Genomic DNA, 20,501 nt, shown 5'->3' with positions numbered 1-20,501 from the left:
ATGGAGCCGCTGAACCTCCAACCCTCGCAGCCACAATGTCCGCCCACGTCGGCTGGCAGCAGTGACAGAGGGGGGTGCCGGATGGGGAGGCCTGCTGCAGGATGGGACGCTTATTGAGCGTTTGAGCGATGAGCCAAGTCATCACATCTACCAAACTCATCCATCATGCCCCACAAACGGACACAAATAAAGAGGACACATTCCTGCCTCTGCTCCCACTACCACATTCAGGCCCTCTCCAGCCTTTTCTCTCCTTCTTCCCTCTCTCTATGCGAGCCAAAGCCTGGAGAAAAAAAGAGGACCAGAGTTCAGACTTTCCCTCGCTCTTGGAGGCCATGGGAGCGCCAGAAGAAAGCGCCAGGTGGTTTTCTGACTCACGTCTCTGAGTACAAATCCCTGTCCGGGCCAAGATGATGGGCAGCCAGAGGGGTGGTGTTAGAAAAAGCGTTTTAGGAGAAAAAAAGAGAGGAAGGAAGACATGTCAATCCATATTGTAATCCTTTATTTCATAGTTGTTCCTCCCACAGTATTGAATTGAAATGCATAACAGTTACATTGTAGAAAGCATTAAAACAAAGTACCTCAACTTGCTGATTACTTTTTAAAATCGATTATAAACAAAACAACGACAAAAACAAACAGAAAATCTGGTCCCTCAAAACGGGAGAATAAATGAAAGTAATCTGTTATTTATCATAAGTTTGGCACAAGAGATTAACATGAACCGAACGTCACACAAGCTTGCAGACAACCGTAGAAAATGTCAGATACAGATCTTACCAGACCAATCATGCGTTTATGAAGAAATTATACCTGGCTTTTTTTTTTTTATTACTCATTCTTTATATTGTTTTTCATTTTTTACAATTGAATCGTTAAATTGTCATAGAAAAAAAAAAAACTACATCATATCTATTCATCGACCGGTTTCATTAGAAGAATAAGGAGTGAAGTGTATATTTAATACTATCCGGCACTCAAATGCAATCTACAAACCCCATGGAACTCTGGGATAGGCCCGGTGAGGAATCTCCCCTTCACCTGGGCTAAGAGCAGTGCTATTCAGTAAACAAACTACAGTTTGCCAAGAAATAAATACAGTTCTCAACATACAACAGCAAATAACAACAACAACACCAACAAAAAAAATGGAAACAAAATAATGATTGTCTAAAAATGAAAGACACACGAGCATGGAGAAGCTAACGACTAGCATTCAGGCTAATTAGTGGTATTGTTGGCTGACATGACTAGGATGGATTTGAGGGCCTTGGGGGGAAAAAAAAAGAAAGACATATGTCCTTTACAGAACAACAATTAACTTCAGCACTGACTACTTATCTCAGTAAAAAACAAACATACAAAAAAGGAAACATTGTGTTTTTCTTCTCTTCCACTAAAAAGACAATCTATTTATATCCTTTCACAGATAGAGCAGGCGGGCAGGATGGAGTGCAGACGAGAACAGTTGGTCGACACTTGTGTACAGTGCTATGATTGTGCAGACACACGCAGCCATGAAAACACATAATGGGAAACTGGCCTGATTTCAGTTCAACAATGACTTTTTTTTTTTTTACTTGTTCTTCAATGACTTTAGTTATATTAAAGCGCCGCTAACGCTGTCCTTACATGAAGTGTTTCCATTTGCACTGAGGTTACTAACCCCACCCTTCATTTTTATCATCAAGTACATATTTATGAGGAACTCCTGTGGATCGCTAGGGGTTACAGGTAATTTGTACAGAATTTAGTCAGATGAGTCAGGCTTCTTATGCACACAGTGAAACATCCTGGGCTGAAACTGTCTTAGAGACACAACCACAATCACCTTTTCAGCATAGAATGTTCTCCTTGTTTTGGATGTGCTCTGTAGCGATGATACATCAGCACATCCTTCTTCCATGTCCACCAGCTGCCTTTGCTGTGCAAAACATAGAAATTCAGCAGAATAAATACAGCTATTATTACTTTAGCATTATTATTTTCACCGCATCCTCATCACCATTGCTATCACCAGGATGGAGTTATTTCTGAAATTTTATTTTTTAAGGTCTCAGAGGGACGTATTGTTCTCTATCTGATGGGCTTTTTTTTTTGAGGTTCGGGCTGTGTGGGCTCTGCAGGAACAGGGACCCTGCTCTGTGAGTAAGGCGGTCTGCTCAGCAGTCAGATGGGCCGTGGTTCTGCTCAGCAGTCACTCTGTGGAACGATCAGGGGCCACCGCACGTAGACCCCTTAATGGGCTCCCAGTGCTATAGGTCAGGTTCTGGGGGTTGAAAGGTGAAAGGGAAAGCGCTTGAGGGGTGTCATCATACATGGCTGAGGGACTGGATGGCACTTGATTCAGCAGCAGCCCGAGCCAGACTGTGCCACATGGTGGCCGGGTTGTGGGTGGCCGGGTGGAGAGAGTCCTTTTCAGCCAGAGACAGCATCATGGCATACGCCTGAGGGAGAAGGAGATAGAGCAAAGTTAACTACCATGCTGCTTATAGTATACAGTGGTAAACAAGGGTTCAGAAAGATATTATCTTATTGTCTGTCCTACCTGAGACTTGGATTTTCTAAACAGTGGCTGTTTTACTGCTTCAGTCAGAGAAGGGGAGCTGAAGGATCCATCGTCCTCATCTGCGTCTACGTCCCCGTCACTCAGCTCACTCTCCTCCAGCTTGCGCATGTCTGAAAAGTGACGAATATGATCCAAGGCCGAGTAGCCACTCTGCTCCTCTTCATCGTTGTACCTGGAGGTGAAACAGAAAAATTGATATAAAGACTTTTCAGGATACTTAACAGCACATCAACCACACAGAGTCAAATATATCTTTACATAATGTGGGTTTGTATTGTAAATACCTCTTGGGAGAGGTTTTGCAGTTGAGGTTTATGTCGTTGGGCTCACTGAAGTCCATCTCATCTTGTATGATGTCATTGCTGCTAGGATGCACCTCGCCCTCCTGCTTCCCTGGGGTGTGGCTCGTCTCGTCTCCTTCATCTTCATCAGCACCGAGGTCCTCCACTTCCTCATCTTCCAGGTCACGTGACCCTTGGCTGGCCATCAGCGGCTTCTCTTCCTCAAACAGACCACCGTTTAACCTGCAGGCCAGGAGTAATGATTACTTCGTACAGCTTGGCAAAGTGCACATATTTTGCAGAAATAAATGACAATGACTTTAACTTGTGTACATTTTTTATTTTTTTTTTGCATCCTACACTTTATTGTGTCATTCATTTTCACTAATTAAAACACCATGGAGTTTTGGGGATAGAGAACAGAGCGAGGTGGATCTGAGGCAGCACACGTCAGCCGGGCTGGAGAGAGCCGGAATCTCGTTTGTCAACAGGCGTTTGGGGCCCCTTTGGGCACGGCAGCACTGAGCTGATCATTGCAGCACTTAACTGGAGTGCTTCGCCTCTCTCCCTGTTTATTTTCTCAACTATCTTGTATTCATCTAATAGGCAAAATATTTAGCTGACAGCCCCATTTGGTGGGAGAGTTCTGTGAGCATTGCCAACCAGCCTGTTCGTTTTTATCCCCACAGAGAGAGAGAGGGCGAGCTATCCAAACTGCCTGAGTCTTAATCTGTCCTTCTGTCTCAGCGCCACAGGAAACCGCTATTTGGTAAATCATCTGGAACCACATTAAGACTGATTCACTAATTACACTCTGGGACATCTTTCGTCAGCTCCCAAAAATGCCACTTCTCGCACAAAGGACTCAGAGGAGAGAACTCAGAATAGAGTGTACTAAAAGAAGTAGATTGAAAATGAAACACGTCAAGCATATCAGCACACATTGCCACGCATTGGATTTTAAATGGCGCTTTTGAGGGAGCTGTGACCAAAGAAGACCTGAAGAGGAATTGGAATTATTGCACATTCAATGTTAGCTTATGCACAATACAGAGAGATCATCATCTCTCTTCTATCAGCAGCTCATGAAATTACGTTTTCGTCAAAGCTCCCGCTGGGACTAAGAGTTGGAGGCTGATGGTATTTCTGCCGTGCCGAGCAGAGAAAAAGGAACCGGCTCCCAAAAAAAAGCGAGCGAGAGCTCTATGATTAAGAAAACAGATTCGCTAATTACGCTTTCAAACGTGGTAATTTGCAGAGGATAAAGTATCTATCAGAAGTAGTCAGGAGCACAGCACTTTGAAAGGAAACACGGGCCGACCCTTTGACCCCACCCCCTCTACCCTCTTCCTGTAGGCAGACATGTTGGTTCCAGATGTGCTGAGCTTACTTCTGCACTCCCCTCCCCTCCTGCTTCTCTCTTCCCCCCCCTGCACCTCTGACGCTCTACCGCCGGGTCCTGCTCTCACAGGCCTTCTGCACAATCACACACCAGTCTGCAGATCTCAATCTAGACCTGCAATCGGCCCCGTGATCACACTGATTTGAGGTACGTGAAAACAAACTCCGAGACCTGAGCAGACCTCTCGACTGCTATCTGACCCGATCGCAGCGTCAAGAATTTATTTGCATAATGCTCAGACGTAGTTGCATGCACGCAGATATCTGTTTGTACATGAGGCCAAAAGGAAACAGATAAAATGGGCTCCTGTACATTTACAGGACCTGCGATTATCTTAAATGTCATCACAGATAATTGCTCTGTCCTCCAGACCTCTGAACATGATGTGATAATTATCCAGGCTGGCTGGGTGGTATTAAAATGCAGGCAGGTTTACGGGCTGTAAGCAGCTGACCTATTATTTATACTTAATCAAGCGTTTGTATGTCTAATAATCTTAATGTTGGCACAATTACTGCAAGAGTTCAACACACAGTCATGTAGGTTGGGTATCAGGTGAAGCCAGGAGGCTCTGATCCTCTTTGTACCCGCTGTACAGACATGATGTGTAACCAAGAGCTAACTGAGATTTTCCTCTTAAAGGTTTGTCTAGATATTAGGGAAATGAAAACATAAAACTGCTCTCACCCTTCCTCAGAGGGGTCCGGTGATGTCTGGTTCTGGCCTGCGTTGCTGATGAAGTTTCTTATTTCATTGAAATAAGAGTCTTCTTTATCATCCAAAATGGCGCTGCCACTGTCCAGTTCAGACCGTGGGGACGACATTGCAGTGCCTACAATGAAAAAAGATATTGCGTTATTTTTTTCATTATTAACAGTAATTCAAATGCATGTTTACTTTTCACCAATATGTCTTTAAAATAAACTTCTAAATCGAGGCTTTGTGGTGTAAAAAGTATTTTTAAGGAACATTTTTACACTATGAGAGATGATGAATGAGATGATGTTAGAGGAGAACTGAGGTCATTCGGACAAAGATGGATTTTGCATCATGTTAATGCACACGTCAAAGGAACGTTTCCATGAAATAATTGGTGTGTTTGGAAATCTTGAGATCTTGATTGCCATTGGAATGAAAGGTGTGAGTTTGGACAAACCTGGCAGCGCAGAATGTATTCGTAAGGGACGTCACAAAGTGTCTCACTATGTGAACAAAGGCTTTTCTGCTTAACAATTTTTAGTTGATCGCAGTTGTGTTGCACTTTTGCGGATATAACCATCCGTGTACCACTGCCCCATCATGTGCACCATTTATTTCAGAAAACAACTGTACATACAAACAAACCATAGAGCTGTAAATATACTTAAAAATAATCATAATTACTTTCATTTTTAATGTATATTTTGGTAAGTTGTAGTCATCTGTATATATTTTAAAAGCAAAGACACGATTTCAACTTTTAAGAGAAAGACAAACTATTTCTATGTTTATACATGTTATAATGTCACAATCCTGCACAGCTCTGTTACTTAAATATTACATTTTGTTTTTCTTTAATTGTACTTAACTTTGTGTTTTATTTTTAATTTAGCTTAGGCAATGTTAACGTATATTTCCCGTGCCAATAGAGCCCTTTGAATTGAATTGATATAATGACTGATGCAGCAAATGGAAAGCCCTGATAGATAATTGAGTTGAGCATTAGACAGAGTAAACATTATGTCTGATTAAGTGAAAATATCCTCTGAGGACTGTTACTCTTAGCTGCTGATTCAGAGCGATGCAGCCTGTCAAACCCATAAGCTGTGCTGCTGATGAAAGCAGCTCATTTAAAAAAAAAAATATTGTTTTTTTTTTTTTGCCATTGCAGAGGAAGATGACAGATTTATGTAATTTAATTTTTCAGCTTCTTTGAGTGTTTCCAATCATGAGTAATGTTTTTCTCAAATCAGCAAAGTAGCTCTCAATCTCTCCTAGCAACAGTGGGGAAAAGAGGTTTGAAACAGCAAAGTCCAAGACGCATGTCCAAGATCTCTCACCTGACAGGTTGCCATTCTCGTGCTTCTTGAGGTGCCGGTCAAGGTTGGTCTGCTGACCAAAGCAACGATCACACAGGTGACACTTGAAGGGCTTTTCTTTGTTGTGAATGTTGCGAATGTGACGTTGCAGGTTGGAGGAGATGCTGAAGGAGCGGTCGCAGTATTTACACCTGCAGGGAAAGGAGAGGCCTCTCACTTAGACAACGATTTACTGACAAAACAGCAAAATGCACAAGTTACAAACACAAGTGGTTAGTACAACGCTGCAAAATGAATGGTTTTGTTCTATGGGAAACATAACAGGATACATAATGCAGGACACACACACACACACACACACACACACACACACACACACACACACACACACACACACACACACACACACACACACACACACACACACAATCCCAGCAGTCCCACAGTCCCAGACATGATGGAGGAGCTTGTTTAAGGTGAAACAGCTCTGCCTCTTATCTCCAGCCAGCGCAATAAAATTGCATTCTTCTCTCAGAAAATAAGCACGCAACAGATTTGGTTCTAGCCCTGCAAAATACGAGCCTCTTGCCAAGTTTCTCCATGCAAAATTATACGAGAAGATTACATCTTTTCTTCTGCTGGAATTAGCTCGCTCGATTGGCTGTCCCTCAGGAAACCCCCGGTTATCTCCACAAAAAAATTACAATAAACAGCGGTGATCTTTAATGGCATGCCAGCGTGTGGAGTGCAGGCTATCAGGCTGGGGCAGTCGAGGCCTGCGTCTGTCTCTCTCTCTCTCCCCTGTGGTCAGCAGTCCTCCTGCAAGCTTTGGGGCAACATTCCACTACCTTAGTAACTACAAAGCAGCGCACTGCTAGCCAGGGCATACTCATTATCCAAAATGTTGTAAATGTGCAAGATTCATTTTTAGTTGGGTACTGAACGGCTGCTGCATTGTTACCTTTACCTCAGCAGCACCTGGAGAGCCCTGCAGTGTTGAGGTAAGTCAGCGAGACTTTTACAACAAGATTTCCCATGAAACAAAATGCTATGAAACTTTGTGTATATTTTTTCTATTCGACATTATTAGACTCTAATTCCAAAAAATAAGAACTTAAACTTATGATAATGTTTTTTAAGTTGGCAAGAAAGTATAGCTTGGTGCGGCAAGTGGCCAGTCGACCTTTAAATCAGTCGGAGTCTGGCCTTGTACGCATCACAAGAGAAATGACCACAGCTGCCGGGCCTGGACATCTGCCCGTGTTCCTCATCACCCCAATTTTTCAGCAAACTTCCTCCCTTCCCCTTTGCTCTGCTCCTTACCATACAACCCCCCCCCCCCCCCCCCCCCCTTTTCCTGTCATCCTGGCGAAAGACACCATTCCTCATCAGGCTAATTATTTAGCAGTAGGCTAATTATTCAGGCTTTTTTTCTGCATTACAAAACACATGTTATCTGTAGAGGAGAATTTTCTAGGAAAAACATCCATGTGCTGGGAACAAACAAGCTTCCTCTCTCTGAACTGTGTGAAAGCATATGTCTGCGGCTCTCACTTATTCTTGTAGGGAAAGCAATACACCAGTAAAGTTCTGTTAAGCAAATCGGATTCCTTGCTTGATAATTTTCAAGTATCCTCACCCAAACCTCCTATAGACGTTACATTTCAAAATGGTAGAAATATTCTTACCTGTAGGGCTGCTCTCCTGTGTGAGTCCTGAGGTGGCGTGTCAGGTTAGCAGAGCGAGGGAATATTTTTCCACAATATCTATATGGAATAAAAAGCATTTTCAACTTTGGTGTTCCTACATCTAGTAGTTATTTAAAAAACTGCAGTATTCTAATGTGCAGACTACACATGAAAGAGAAGTTGTACGAAAGTCATCCTTAGTATCTTTAAGGCTAAAAAAAAAGGGGAATGAGAAACATCTGAAAGACTCACCACTCACAGAAAAATAATGCCATAAAGACATGTGACCAAAATGTAAGTTAAAGATGGACAAAAAAAAAACCATGCATGACCGATCGCCGTGAGTTACCTGCATGTGTAGCGCTCCTTGCCCTTGCGTAGCAACGTCTCTGGAAGTGCAGACGGTGGGGCTCTGAAGTCAAACATGGAGGGGACGGAGCGCAGCAGGTCACCAGAGTCCGGCTTCAAGGACCCAAACGTCTCCAGCTTCTCTGCCATGTTCTCTTGGCCGACATCTGAGGAGACAGACGAGAGGACGGACAGAGAGAGAGGGTTAACTCTGGGTAAAACACAGACAATTTTCCTTGCCATGTTTCTATTATTATCACAGGCTGTAGATAGCTGTACAATTATGTTGCTGAATACTTTTGATTTTTGATTGCAAAAATACAGCAATCCACTGAAAAAATCTAATGCACTGATAATTAAGACAAATATAGCAGTAGGGGCTAATGCAACAATGCATTTTTACATACAAACATTTTCACATTATGCTCTCCATGTCCTCTCAAAAAGATTTAGTTTCTTTATGATTGACTGTTAATTGCCTCTACTGAATATATAAAGAACGCTTTCTAGACAGATTTGCGGTTGTTTATGGGCATCTTGGCAGCAGGTGAAATGAAGTCAAACAGGTATGGAGTGAATTCTTATTATGATGTTCATCAATGATTCATGAAACACAAGGTCAAATCCCTGCCAAATGTGCATGGACAAGTACATTCGATAATGATTCATAACTTTGTAGTTCAACAAAAAACTGTGTGTTCCCATTCATGGTGAGCAGAGAGCAGGTGTAAAACTTTGAAAGTTAAATTCAGCCGACTCTCGTTCCCTTATTAAACATAGATGTGCAATGTATATGTGATGACATACAAACACACACACGTACACACACAGAGAGGACTAAGGACCACAGCCAATCTTCTAATGAAGCTGAACGTTTACTTTCATCAGATACTCTCAGAGGAGATATGTGGACTTGTCAGTTCGTATGTGTGGTGTGTTTCGGGTGTGTGTGTGTGTGTGTGTGTGTGTGTGTGTGTGTGTGTGTAGGTGTGTAGGTGTGTGTCAGTGTCTATGTGGATATGAATGATAAACTATGTGCTGCATGGTGGCCAAGTTGATTAATTGCCATCAATGTGTGCAAAAAAGAAAATATATGTGTGAGAGAAAAGAATGTATTAGTAATGTCGAATACTATGTGTGTGTGTGTGTGTGTTTGTGTGTGTGGGTGTGTGTGTGTGTGTGTGTGTGTGTGTGTGTGTGTGTGTGTGTGTGTGTGTGTGTCTGTGTGTGTGTGTGAACAGTGTGCACTTTCAGACATATGCGTTATATGTGAGCCTGATTGTACGTGTTTAGTAAGTGTCTGTGTGCTGTCAGATACATGTCCCTGTTTGTATGTGTGCTTGAGTGTGTGTGTGTGTGTGTGTATGTACATGTGTGTGTATGTGTGTGTGTGTGTGTGTGTGTGTGTGTGTGTGTGTGTGGCAGAGGAGTGATTCATGTCCACTGCTGGGCTGTAAACTATTCTGTGCACAATGCAGGCAGACAGCACATTCGTCAATATGAAAGATGTTGACATTACTGATCAAGGGCCAGACACGGGTAATAATGATATCGCTGTGCTGAGAGGGGCGGGATGGGGGAGGAGCGGGGGCTGCAGTGGGAGTGAAGGGAGAACTAGGGGGAGGAGGAGAGGGAGGGGTGGGTTGAGGGGGTCCCAGTAGGCCGCAGGGCCTGTCAGCCCATCTCACACACACACACACACACACACACACACAGGGTTTCTTTTTCTTTTGCAAGGGCCCACACAAATTTGCATTATTTTGCGTGTATTGAATTTTCGCCCTGTTCCTTATTCTGATTTCAATAAGGCAACAAATCAATGGTGATTCGGGTCCTCCACCAGAGCCCTGCTCCGACTCTGACATTTCATCTCCTGCTTTCACCCCCTGTCACTCTCAGGCTTCACGCCAAATGGAGCAGACAGAGGGGAAAGAAACAGGGGACGAGAATCGAGGAAGAAACATGATGAAGGAGACGATAGGGGAGAAGACTGGGAAGGGAGAGGAATGAAAGATATAAAGAAATAAAAAGAAAGAAGGAAAAAAATGAAGAAAGACAAAACGAAGCAAGTAAGGAAGAGAGAGAGAAAGGGTGAAGAGAAAGAGAGGGCTGATGAATGGTGGTGGAGCCTGCTGTTGAAAGCGGCTGATTAGGAGTGACGGCCAAGTGTAAAGTTCCTGCCGCAGCCGTCGACGTTCCCACTGAGGGAGGATGTGGAGTGTCAGGTCTGCTTGATTATGAATATGCCATTGCTGCATGCCGTGAATCAAAGGCAAAGGAGGAGAAAGAGAGGGACGAGAAGAGAAAGACAGAAAGCAAGAACAAGAGAAAAAAGAAAAGGCAACACATTGAAAGAAAGGCGAGGAGTTGTGGGGAGAAAGGAGGTGAAATGTTTTCATATTTCTTTTGAATCTGGATTGTGTATTTCATCGAGTGCTTTTTAAGGCTCTGCTTTGCTCAACGAGGAGCCGTAACTCTTTGGAACATTAGGGCCCCTAAAGCTGAAGTACTGAAAGTACTCCATCCTGACTCCATCTACCGGAGAATACCGTTCCCATCTCAAACATTTTTGTATCATACAAATTCGAGGCACTGTACATGTTACAAACATGTGATTTGTTTATAATAAAAAAATTCTCCGGATCAGAACACATTTTGAAACCGTTGCTGCATGGTCCATTTTAGTGTAAGACAAAATAATATATATTTTTTAATCACTATATGTTTCTACCTCTAAAGCAGTATTTCTTTGCCAACCATATTATTTGATTTAGGTCAAGCAGTAAATTATTTACATATCAAATCCAAGAGATTAAACACTTGAATGATTCAAAGTAGAAGGCATCAGTCCCCATAAGACACTTGAGCTGTTTTTATGGATGTTGAACCCGGTTCATTAGGCCACTGTTTGACAATGCTTTGTGTGTGAAATGTTCGACTAAAGGGACACGAGGATAAACGGCTCCACATTTAGCTCTAAAGCGATTTTTCAAAGGTTTTATAGCCCCCTCTACTCCTTTGTTTAGGAGAACCTCCAAACACGCACACACATATCCCAAAAACCCCCTTGTCTTGCCCCTGGGCAGTATGTGTGTGTCTGTGAACTTGCTTGTTGCTGTAGCGTCGCACTGGGACCAGCAGTTGATTGGCTATCTTCAGATGTCAGTGATGCTGTGAGGGCCTTAATTAGCAAGAAGCATTCTCAATTGTTGATCTTTATCAGGAACCAGATGTTTGGAGGGAGGAACTAACCCCCCCTGACTCGCCCCCCTGACAGTGTCCCAAAGAGACTGTTACCCTCGCATTGATGTAAAGCAGCCCCCCTAAACACCACCCTTCACCCCACCCTCCACTCATCCCCCAATGCCCATTTGCAAAAGCCCTGCTTCATTCTCCAAATAAGCAAACATACTGTATATTCAGAGCTGTTGGGTGTAGCTTGGCTGGAAATCCCCTCTAAAAAACTTTTCATGTAAATCAGAGAAGGGATACTTCTAGTATCATGTATTCATGTAAGAATAATATAAGGTGTTCAATACAAACACTAAGATGCAGTTTCTTTGTATTAACAAACAGAAAAGTGTTTCCTTGGCCAGACATGGGCACCAGTTCAGTCAGTGCATGATAGTGATGGTCTAAGACCATGCAAATGCTCGGTGATGTCAGTTGTAAACTGTTATTTCAGCCCATGTGTTAACAAGGGGATGTTGTTGTTTTGGTAGAGATACAGGTAGAGGAACTTACCCAAGTCCTCTGATCTGGCAAACGAAACTGAGGGGCGGAGCAGAAGGAAAAGAGACAGCAGTCAGAACCAGGAAGTAATGTATGCATCAACAGTTTTTTTTTATTGGACACATACTCATACAAGCGAATGATGGGTCTCGGTGTGATTAACTTTGAATGATGAATGAGCTGCCTATTGACCGAGTAACAGCGCGGGAATTATAGGAGGCTCTAGTAGTTCCCAACACTTCCTGGTGTTCAATAAGATCATTAAAGCACGCTACAAATACAATTCCAGTCATGTAATCTAAGCCATCATTACTTAGCAGTAAAGTTTCCTGCCAGGAAATAAAAAGCTGAATCACCAAAGGTTGAAAAAAATTCCAATCCTTCAGCTTTGCAACTTTTTTTCAAATATATACGTCTCAAGAGTGAGTCAGGTGAGTGAAACAAACCCCCTCAAAAGTATACAGAAGGGCCTCATGCCTGGTCTGGCTTAGACCCACCCAAGTCTGGTGTTTCTGGGAATGATTTGTGTGTCCAGACATCATAAAGTCATAAAGATGGCCTAAGCACTCTGTTAGTGTTTCTACTGATAGGACACCTCATTAAGGCATGTGGGACGGCCATGTGGCTGCTGCAGGCCGGGCCTGAGCAGCAGTCTGGACAGGGGACATAAATCAGACAAATGAAACAGCCTGTAAAAACCAGACCTGAAACGGCCAGAAAAGAGGAAAAAAAAAAAATCATATGCCTGAGAAAGTGGTGTTTTCACTTTCCGATGGACCGTTCTCACCCGCGGGGGAAGATTGAACAAATGAACGTCAGTGTAATACATCATAGACACATACACCCGCGTGCATGCACACACACACACACACACACACACACACATACCTATGGAGAAATACTGAACCCAGGGGCAGAAATCTTTGCTTTAAAAGCATATCAGTTTTTATAATGTAATCAAAGATATGTTATGGGAAGACATGTCAGAAAATGCCCTTCTACCACATCTGTTTCGAATCTGATGGCCTACAACAACTGACTTAACGGGCAGTAGCTCGGATAAGGCTGGAGCCACATACTGATCCTCATTAATCCAAATTGCTCAGTTAAGGAAAACCATTCTGAATTATAGCTCTTTATGCAAAGACTCATAAGATATCTTGAGGGGTCTACCATAATGCTGTTACAGTATCTCATTGGATAAAGGAAACTACAATTGGACCTGTAACAGTGATATTGTCAAGGTTACAAGATAGATGCAATCATTTACAAGTATCTAAAATGAAATGGGCAGGACAGACAAAGGGCTACCCCAAACTACACCTGCACTGTCTATTTATTTAATGCTAGAGACAAATGAGATGAACGTTTATTCCCCTCCCCCCCAAAAAAATTATATAAAACTCAGAACTCACCTGTGGATGGAAGAGAAAGCCTGGAGCTGGCCGCATGTACTTGTCTTTCAGAGACTCAAACGGATCGCTCATTCTCCTCTTCTCAACCCTGCTAATAGTAGATTTCTGTCAGCTCTTAACGCATGCACGGAAGCAAATTTCTGCCATATGAAAACTTGTAAAATATTCAAATGACTTTAGAAACTCAATATGTTTGTTAATTAAGCTACTGGGAATAACAATACCTGTAGATGGGGTCCATGAAGAAAGGAGTTGGCCTGGCATGCTGCAAGGAAGTGTCAGCTTTCGGGATCTCCACCACTGCTTTCTCCTCCTCATAACCCATGTTATTCTTTGTCTCCTCTTCTCTCGGATTGCAACCACGGCCTCTTGTCCCCAGGCTCAGATCCAGCGGTTGATCCTGACCACTGGAGTTGGGCGCCTCTGATTTGGAGGGGGCAGAGGCAGCAGACTTCTCCTCCTTCCGCTTAGTAGTGAGGTCAAATGGTGACTCGGTTGACGATTTGCCCTGGGCCTTCTTGCAGTCTTCTGCCGGAGACTGTGGCTCGCGCTTTAAGCCTGGAGGTCTGAGGTCTCTATCTGGAAAAGGGTAAACTGGAGGAGAGAAAGCTGGGAAGAATGGCAGTGGGAACATAGAGGGGTAGGGCAGAGAGCTGACCTTCTTGTCCTGCAGGCCAGCCAGTCCTGTGGAGCCAAAGTACTTCTCGGCAATGGAGGCAATGGCCTTAATAGAGTCATTTACAGCCCCTGTAACAGCTGTGTGCTCGTCCAGCGAGGATGGGATGAGCGCAGGGCCCGGAAAGTCTTTAGCAGCACTGCCTCCAGTCAGGCTGGGGCTTTGAGGGCCTCCTTCACTGGCCTTTCTCTTTGGGCCTTTCCCATTTTCTCTCGCAGCCCCCCTTTCCCTCTCACTGTCCATGTCACTCTCCAGCTCTGACCCCGATGTGCTCTCCAGGTCACTTCCGCTGGGTGTGCTGACATCATCCAGGTCGCTGCTCTCGGACTGGTCACTCTGCTTGTTCCGCTGCTTTGTGGAAGATGAAGAGCTCTGGGCATGGTGCTCTGAGCCCAGCATGTGGTTGCCAGGTAAACCACCATCTTTACGAAGTGCCTTAAGGAGCTCTCTGGACTCCTGAACCCCAGGGCTTGGGGGCAGCAGTGGACTCTTACTCAGCTCTCCACCAGGCCCGACGGATGCATGGGACGCTTGTCTGACAGGAGAGGTGGCAGGAATGAGCTGAGGCCGGTGGTAGAGTCCAGAGGGGAAGAGGCCAGGGAAGCTGAAGGGAAATGCCGGGGCAGCAGGGAAGGTAAGCCCGCCGTGGTGGCGACTTGCCCCAAAGTAATCAACCAGCCCAGCACTGCTGTGGCCCATTGCCAGAGCGGCTTTGTCCAAGCCAGGGGCACCAGGGAGTGGCATACCCTGGGCAAACAATCCTCCTGCTGTGAAATGGTTTTTCCCTTCACAGAAGCGCCGGTGCTTGTTGAGGGAGGATGTGGTGCTGAACATCTGCCCGCAGTCCTTGCACTTGATCTGCGTGCGGCAGTCAGCATGCATGCGTTTGTGGCGGCACAGGTTAGAGAACTGGGTGTAGGACTTGTGGCATACTTCGCCTGCATAGACACGGAGACAGATATGGGACGTATCAGTATGCAACACAACACACACGCACAGACATAACACAAAATAGCATCACATGACATGACAGCTCCAGTTAACATGTTTTCCGGCTGACTCAGTCTAAGGCAGAGGAAATGCAGCACAAATACTATCCTCATGTTCCCATCTATATCCTGATAATAGTTTTCAAGCAAAAAAAAAAGGGGGGGGGCGAGGTGTGTCCAGATCCTGGCATTGTAAGAGAATAAGTTTGGTTGACGGTGTGAGTCATTTGCTGCCACTCATCACCTGCACATCAAACCAAATTCCCAGGCATCTCCAGCCCCATTGTCCTCCCAGGGACGCTCCCAGGGAGTCCATAAACAATCACACACAGGCACACACACAGACATGCAGGCACATTCTTAAATATTCACATAACACAGAGTAACTGAATAATACACACAAGCATGCAGACATACAGATACACACAAACACACATTCTCAGCCACATGCAGTACAATGGCTCTATTTTAAGTTTGTGAAGGAAGCCGAGTTGAATGAATCCTATCCTGCAGTCCGGTTCCCAGGGACAGGTCTCACGTCCTCTGCAGCCTCTCTTCCCTCTCTGGGCCTCCCCTGTCACCCCCTTAGCCCCCTCACCTTCTCCCCATAGTTGAGTCCCTGTCGTTCCGTGCTAAGTGACCTTCCCACAGCTGACTGCAGTGTGCCTGTCTGTAGCTCTGTCTGACCCTGAGAGATGTTCAGTGGCAACACCCAGACCATGAGACAAAACCTCAACCCCTGACATTATCTATCGCCATTATTAGCCTGTCAACATTATCAACTACCGATGGATGATTTGTTAAGTTTTAAAAGCAGGATGATGGCTGATTACTTACTGTTTTCCCATGCTCCTTTCCCTTGCCCTTCTAATAAAAGTCAAGAATGCAGTTTATGAAAGGGGGAAGATGTTCCTGGCCCAATCCTGCATAATGGGATATTTTACAGATCTGCTACACTACAGCTGATCTTTGATCATCTGATAATATCAGAAAGCTGTTAGCCGTGGATGATTGATTTCACTCACATTGTTATTTGATTTTCAAAACGAGGATAAGGAAGTGGTTAGGCTCACACTGTGATTACGCTTCTGCATACTTTGGATGCCTTCCAGCCACAAGGTGCACAAGAGACAATTTAAGGGGATTGAGAGGAAGAGCGGGGAAAAAAACGGACTGTGGAAACACATTTAAATAAACATCCCAGAAGCACGCCAAAATCTGAACGCTAAAGCCAAGAGGGAATGTAATCTTATTAAAAAGTCTATTCTAATGAATAGATGCAGAAAACTAAATTTAAATAAAGCGCATTTTGCGGCTTGGCTTTGGCTGACACAATTAGGGCTGAAAGGTAGTTGTAAACATTTTGGAAACATCTGGGAAAATGGGACGAGTGCTTGATTCCTTTGATTATACACATGATTTTCCTCTCGAGAAGCTGTGCATGTGTCTTGCAAGAAGGAGGAAGACATTTGGAAACTTTAACTGAATTCTTTTTAGCTAATTTTGAGGAACCAGCTCGAGCTGTGAAGTAGACATTTCTATGGGATAGGTACGTCTAAATTTGAATGGTACATTCTATGCACACTACTTGTTTGTGTCACCCACAGAGTCATTTCTAAAAGTCAATATGTTGTTAAATCCTTACAGTTGGTGTGTATAAGGGAAAGATGCAACTATAACTTAACACTAAGATTCTATGTATATGCCAAAGAGTAAAGCCAAAGAAGAAAAAAAAAACATCTTCACCATTAATCATGTAGTACTGACATTTAACAGCACCAGATGACACACTAAGTGTGAGATGTTTTTTTTATGACACTCTTGTATTCATCAGCTCTTAATAAGCGGACAAAAATATATTATAAACACATTCCTGAGAGGATAGCCGTGGCTAAGTGTTGCCTATAGCTGAGAGTCTGAATTAATAATCCAGCAGGCCTGAGTTCTTCACAGCTCGGAGACACATAGATAAACATCCTTGACACATTGCGTGCACTAAAATACAAACAAAATCATGTGCGCATTCAGTGCAATACTGTTAGAAACATGTAGATGCGTTACAAGATGATTCACAAAAACAAACACTTGGGACACACACACAGTCTCTCTCCGGCAGCCATCATGTTTGAACGCAGCTCTGTTTTTTCTTTCTTTTCTTAGGCAGCCATTAATTGTTTTTAAACCTGCATATTTTCTGCTGATTACGGCAAATGGACTCCTATTCAGAAGGAGCTGTACAAGGAAGAGGGCCGTACATGTGGTTGCTATTTGTGAGGAATGGTGCAGCATGAGGTGGAGGGGAGAGAGGAGTCAAGAGGTCTGCAGTTGAGATGCAGTCGATCCGACCTATGAATATTACATATAAGTGCGTGTTTGTTTGACAAGGGGGGTGTGTATTTGTGTGTGTTGGTCTGCAGGGGTCAGTGAAAGAGAGATGGGGCAAAGGGTGAAGGTCATAACGCTTTAGGGGAAGGAGATCAGATCTGCAGTGTGAGGTTGGCGAAACTGTGAAAGGTCACAGTGTGTTTGGGTCTCACAGGAGTAAAGGTTTACTGACGAGCAGGAACAGAAGAAAAAAAATGTGTGTGTGTGTGAGTGAGAAAGCAGCGGAAAAAGAGAAAAGGTTGTTAGCTGTGGGTGATGCTGGATCACTGTGAGAGGCAATAGAAGGGTTAGACTGAGTGGGATTGAGTCACATTACATGCTATCTTAAATGCTGTTATGACCATATCAGCACTACATGAGAGTGCTGATTCAAATACAATTCTGTCTTAAAAGAAAAATATCTGCCAATCTAAACACAACTACAACATAATCCCACGTGCAATTCTTGTATAACATTACATGATTGACTCTTGAGAAGGAGCTGAGGAAGGATAAAAATGTATTTTTACATAACATCAGTTTTCTCTCTTAAAGGCAAGTCACAAGCATTATGTTGTTATTATTATAACGTACTGAGGAGACTTACATAGGTAGGGTCTTAGTGACTTACACATGAAGGGCTTGACACTGCTGTGGATGTGCTTATGCTGCTTGAGGCCCGAAGACGTAGCGAACGTCTTCCCGCAGTCAGAGCAGGCGTGGGCCCGTGCCCCGACGTGCTGCGAGCGGATGTGCCTCTGCAGGTTACTGGGGTCTGTGAACACCTGCTGGGGGAAGCAAGCAGACAGACACTCGAGGGAGTTAGTATCTTCTTCTCAATAAATGAAAACCCTCCTGTGAAATGCAGACACAGAGAGACAAAAGTGCAACACATCCTGCAAAAGTCATCACTGTACCTTTGAGCAGTTTTCACATTCATAGTGCTTGCCACTGTCGTGAGACATCTGATGCCGGATCAGGTTTGACTTCCAGTTGAAGGCCTTGGGACACTGGTCACACTTGTATTCCCTCTCTTCAGAGTGGGACAGGGTGTGGGCCTCCAGACTGAAGGGAACGAAAGCATTAAACACACATTTGGGTTAAGAACTGTGTCTTGTGCCATATTGTTGTCTGACAACTTCTGCTCTATTATATGTGTATGAATGAAGATCACAAGTTGGAGTGTGTCAGCTTTCCATATTCACCTCTGGACATCAGGAAAGACTTGGTCACACTCCTTACACTCAAGTAGACCATGGGACATGTGGAGGGGTCTCAAGTCTTGAGGTTCCTGGCCCTTCAAGTCACCGTCCCCTCCTAGATACAATGAAAAAGTAAAGCAAGAAGGGTTAAATGCATCCTGAGGATCTGTTTAAAAAAGTTATGGTCTTTGAGGTTTTTATGCCATTTGTATTTTAGATTTATGTTTCAATTGTACACATTTAAATGCTTACATGTTAACTTCAAATTCATGTCAAATGGGAATGACGTGTTTGGGTGTAGCAGTGAGCTGTAGAGTTGTGCTGTCTTGAGGTATGTGCGGTCTTCAAGAGCAATCTATTCCATTACATAGATTACATGGGGGAAATGTAATGACTTGCATTGCCACAGGTTCTGGTCAATTACTGTGTCTGTGGTCCAGCCTCATACAAATCAGGCATAATCTTTTGGTTATACATATCACTTTGTGAAGTCTTGGACAAACAATGTGGGATAAGTACATTTTTACAGTGTAGCACGGGTCATTCACTTTTGACCTGGACATCCTATATAAGTCTCAACCTGTATGAAATGAAACACAATTTATACATGTTTTGCCAACTCTTCTGTCCTCAGCGCATTGTCTTTTGTTTTTTTTGTTGTTGTTGTTTTTTGGGCATTTTTGCCTTTATTGAATGGGACAGCTGAAGAGGGACAGGACCACAGCATCTGCACATGGAGCGTGCGACACAACCGCTAGGCCATCGGAGCTCCCCTCAGTGAATTGTTGTAAGATCAGTGGCTCCAGAAGGAGATAAGCTTTGATTTGTTTGTGTCATATTGTCTCAGCTCAGCTACACATCTCTTATGTCACTCCTCAGTGCCCACTCAACAATGCTATGTAAATAACCCACCTATCTAAAAATAATAAAGTCAAACCTGGGTTAAGGAAGGAGGAGGGGGGCATCCCACACGGCTGCTTCTGGTGGTCCAACAGCTGGCTACGGGACTCAAAATGCTGGTCACAGTCCTCACAGCGGTACTGCCTCTCCTCTACAACGTGCAAAGACAGAGACATACGAGCATTTTATGCATTTGAGTGAATGGTGACAAACTGTGGGTTACTGTCTGTGTGAGTGGCTTTGTGGTGCTAACCATGAATATCCGGAGCCATGGTATCACATGAATACTCTTCAGCCTTCATGAAAAGCAGCAGCTCCTCACCGGGGAAAATCTCTCTGGTGACTTTGTAGAAGATCTGCAACACACACACAGGGGCGATCACATTTCAGTACAAAATTCAAACACAACTTTATACAAAGAGGAATTTTGCCGAGCGAAAGTAAAGATTTTGCAGATGTTTTTTTTTTTTTTTATATTGTGTGTTTCTGCTTGTTAATTAAGGTTAAGCTATCAACTTTTTGAAACCAGCAGAGGACACTTGGTGTAGCTCTTTGTCACACACACGCACACAGGCACTCATGCATGCACACATGTACACACACAAGGGGGATCTCCACATAAAAACAGTCACGCTAATTAACTGGTAATTAATTACCATAGTAATGAAAACAAAATTAAAGCACAAACAATTTCACTGTAAAATAAATAACCCGTGTCATACATTTTGTACACTCAGGCATGTACACACAAACACAAGATGCGCCAAAACAAAGGTGTGGAGAGAAAACATACGAATGCACCGTGCAACTTGAGTATTTGTAAGATGAATGAAATTGTCCAACTGTTATAACAGTTTATCAGTGACACTTCATCGTGTATCTATATCTTAAAATTAAAATTGTACTTACATCCACGT

The 20,501-nt window shown here is 43.7% G+C and overlaps 1 protein-coding gene across 1 annotated transcript in view; it reads right to left on the bottom strand.

Annotated features, from left to right (window-relative positions):
- Positions 1 to 485: 485 nt before the first annotated feature.
- mecom (MDS1 and EVI1 complex locus) overlaps positions 486 to 20,501 on the bottom strand; it is a 132,824-nt gene continuing 112,808 nt past the window's right edge. The window contains exons 4-18 of the mRNA XM_065960056.1: positions 19,838 to 19,940; positions 19,622 to 19,735; positions 18,688 to 18,799; positions 18,400 to 18,547; positions 18,114 to 18,267; positions 13,678 to 15,067; positions 13,454 to 13,541; positions 12,035 to 12,077; positions 8,308 to 8,473; positions 7,959 to 8,036; positions 6,292 to 6,461; positions 4,940 to 5,084; positions 2,854 to 3,093; positions 2,549 to 2,741; positions 486 to 2,447 (exon numbers count right to left, since the gene is read on the bottom strand). Of these exons, the coding sequence (XP_065816128.1) occupies positions 2,313 to 2,447; positions 2,549 to 2,741; positions 2,854 to 3,093; positions 4,940 to 5,084; positions 6,292 to 6,461; positions 7,959 to 8,036; positions 8,308 to 8,473; positions 12,035 to 12,077; positions 13,454 to 13,541; positions 13,678 to 15,067; positions 18,114 to 18,267; positions 18,400 to 18,547; positions 18,688 to 18,799; positions 19,622 to 19,735; positions 19,838 to 19,940 (3,279 nt within the window). The 3' untranslated portion in view covers positions 486 to 2,312. The remainder of the gene's footprint in view (positions 2,448 to 2,548; positions 2,742 to 2,853; positions 3,094 to 4,939; positions 5,085 to 6,291; positions 6,462 to 7,958; positions 8,037 to 8,307; positions 8,474 to 12,034; positions 12,078 to 13,453; positions 13,542 to 13,677; positions 15,068 to 18,113; positions 18,268 to 18,399; positions 18,548 to 18,687; positions 18,800 to 19,621; positions 19,736 to 19,837; positions 19,941 to 20,501) is intronic.

This window comes from Labrus bergylta, chromosome 11, assembly GCF_963930695.1.
Source record: "Labrus bergylta chromosome 11, fLabBer1.1, whole genome shotgun sequence".
Taxonomy (NCBI): Eukaryota; Metazoa; Chordata; class Actinopteri; order Labriformes; family Labridae; genus Labrus; species Labrus bergylta.
This window is presented reverse-complemented; position numbering and strand designations above follow the sequence as displayed.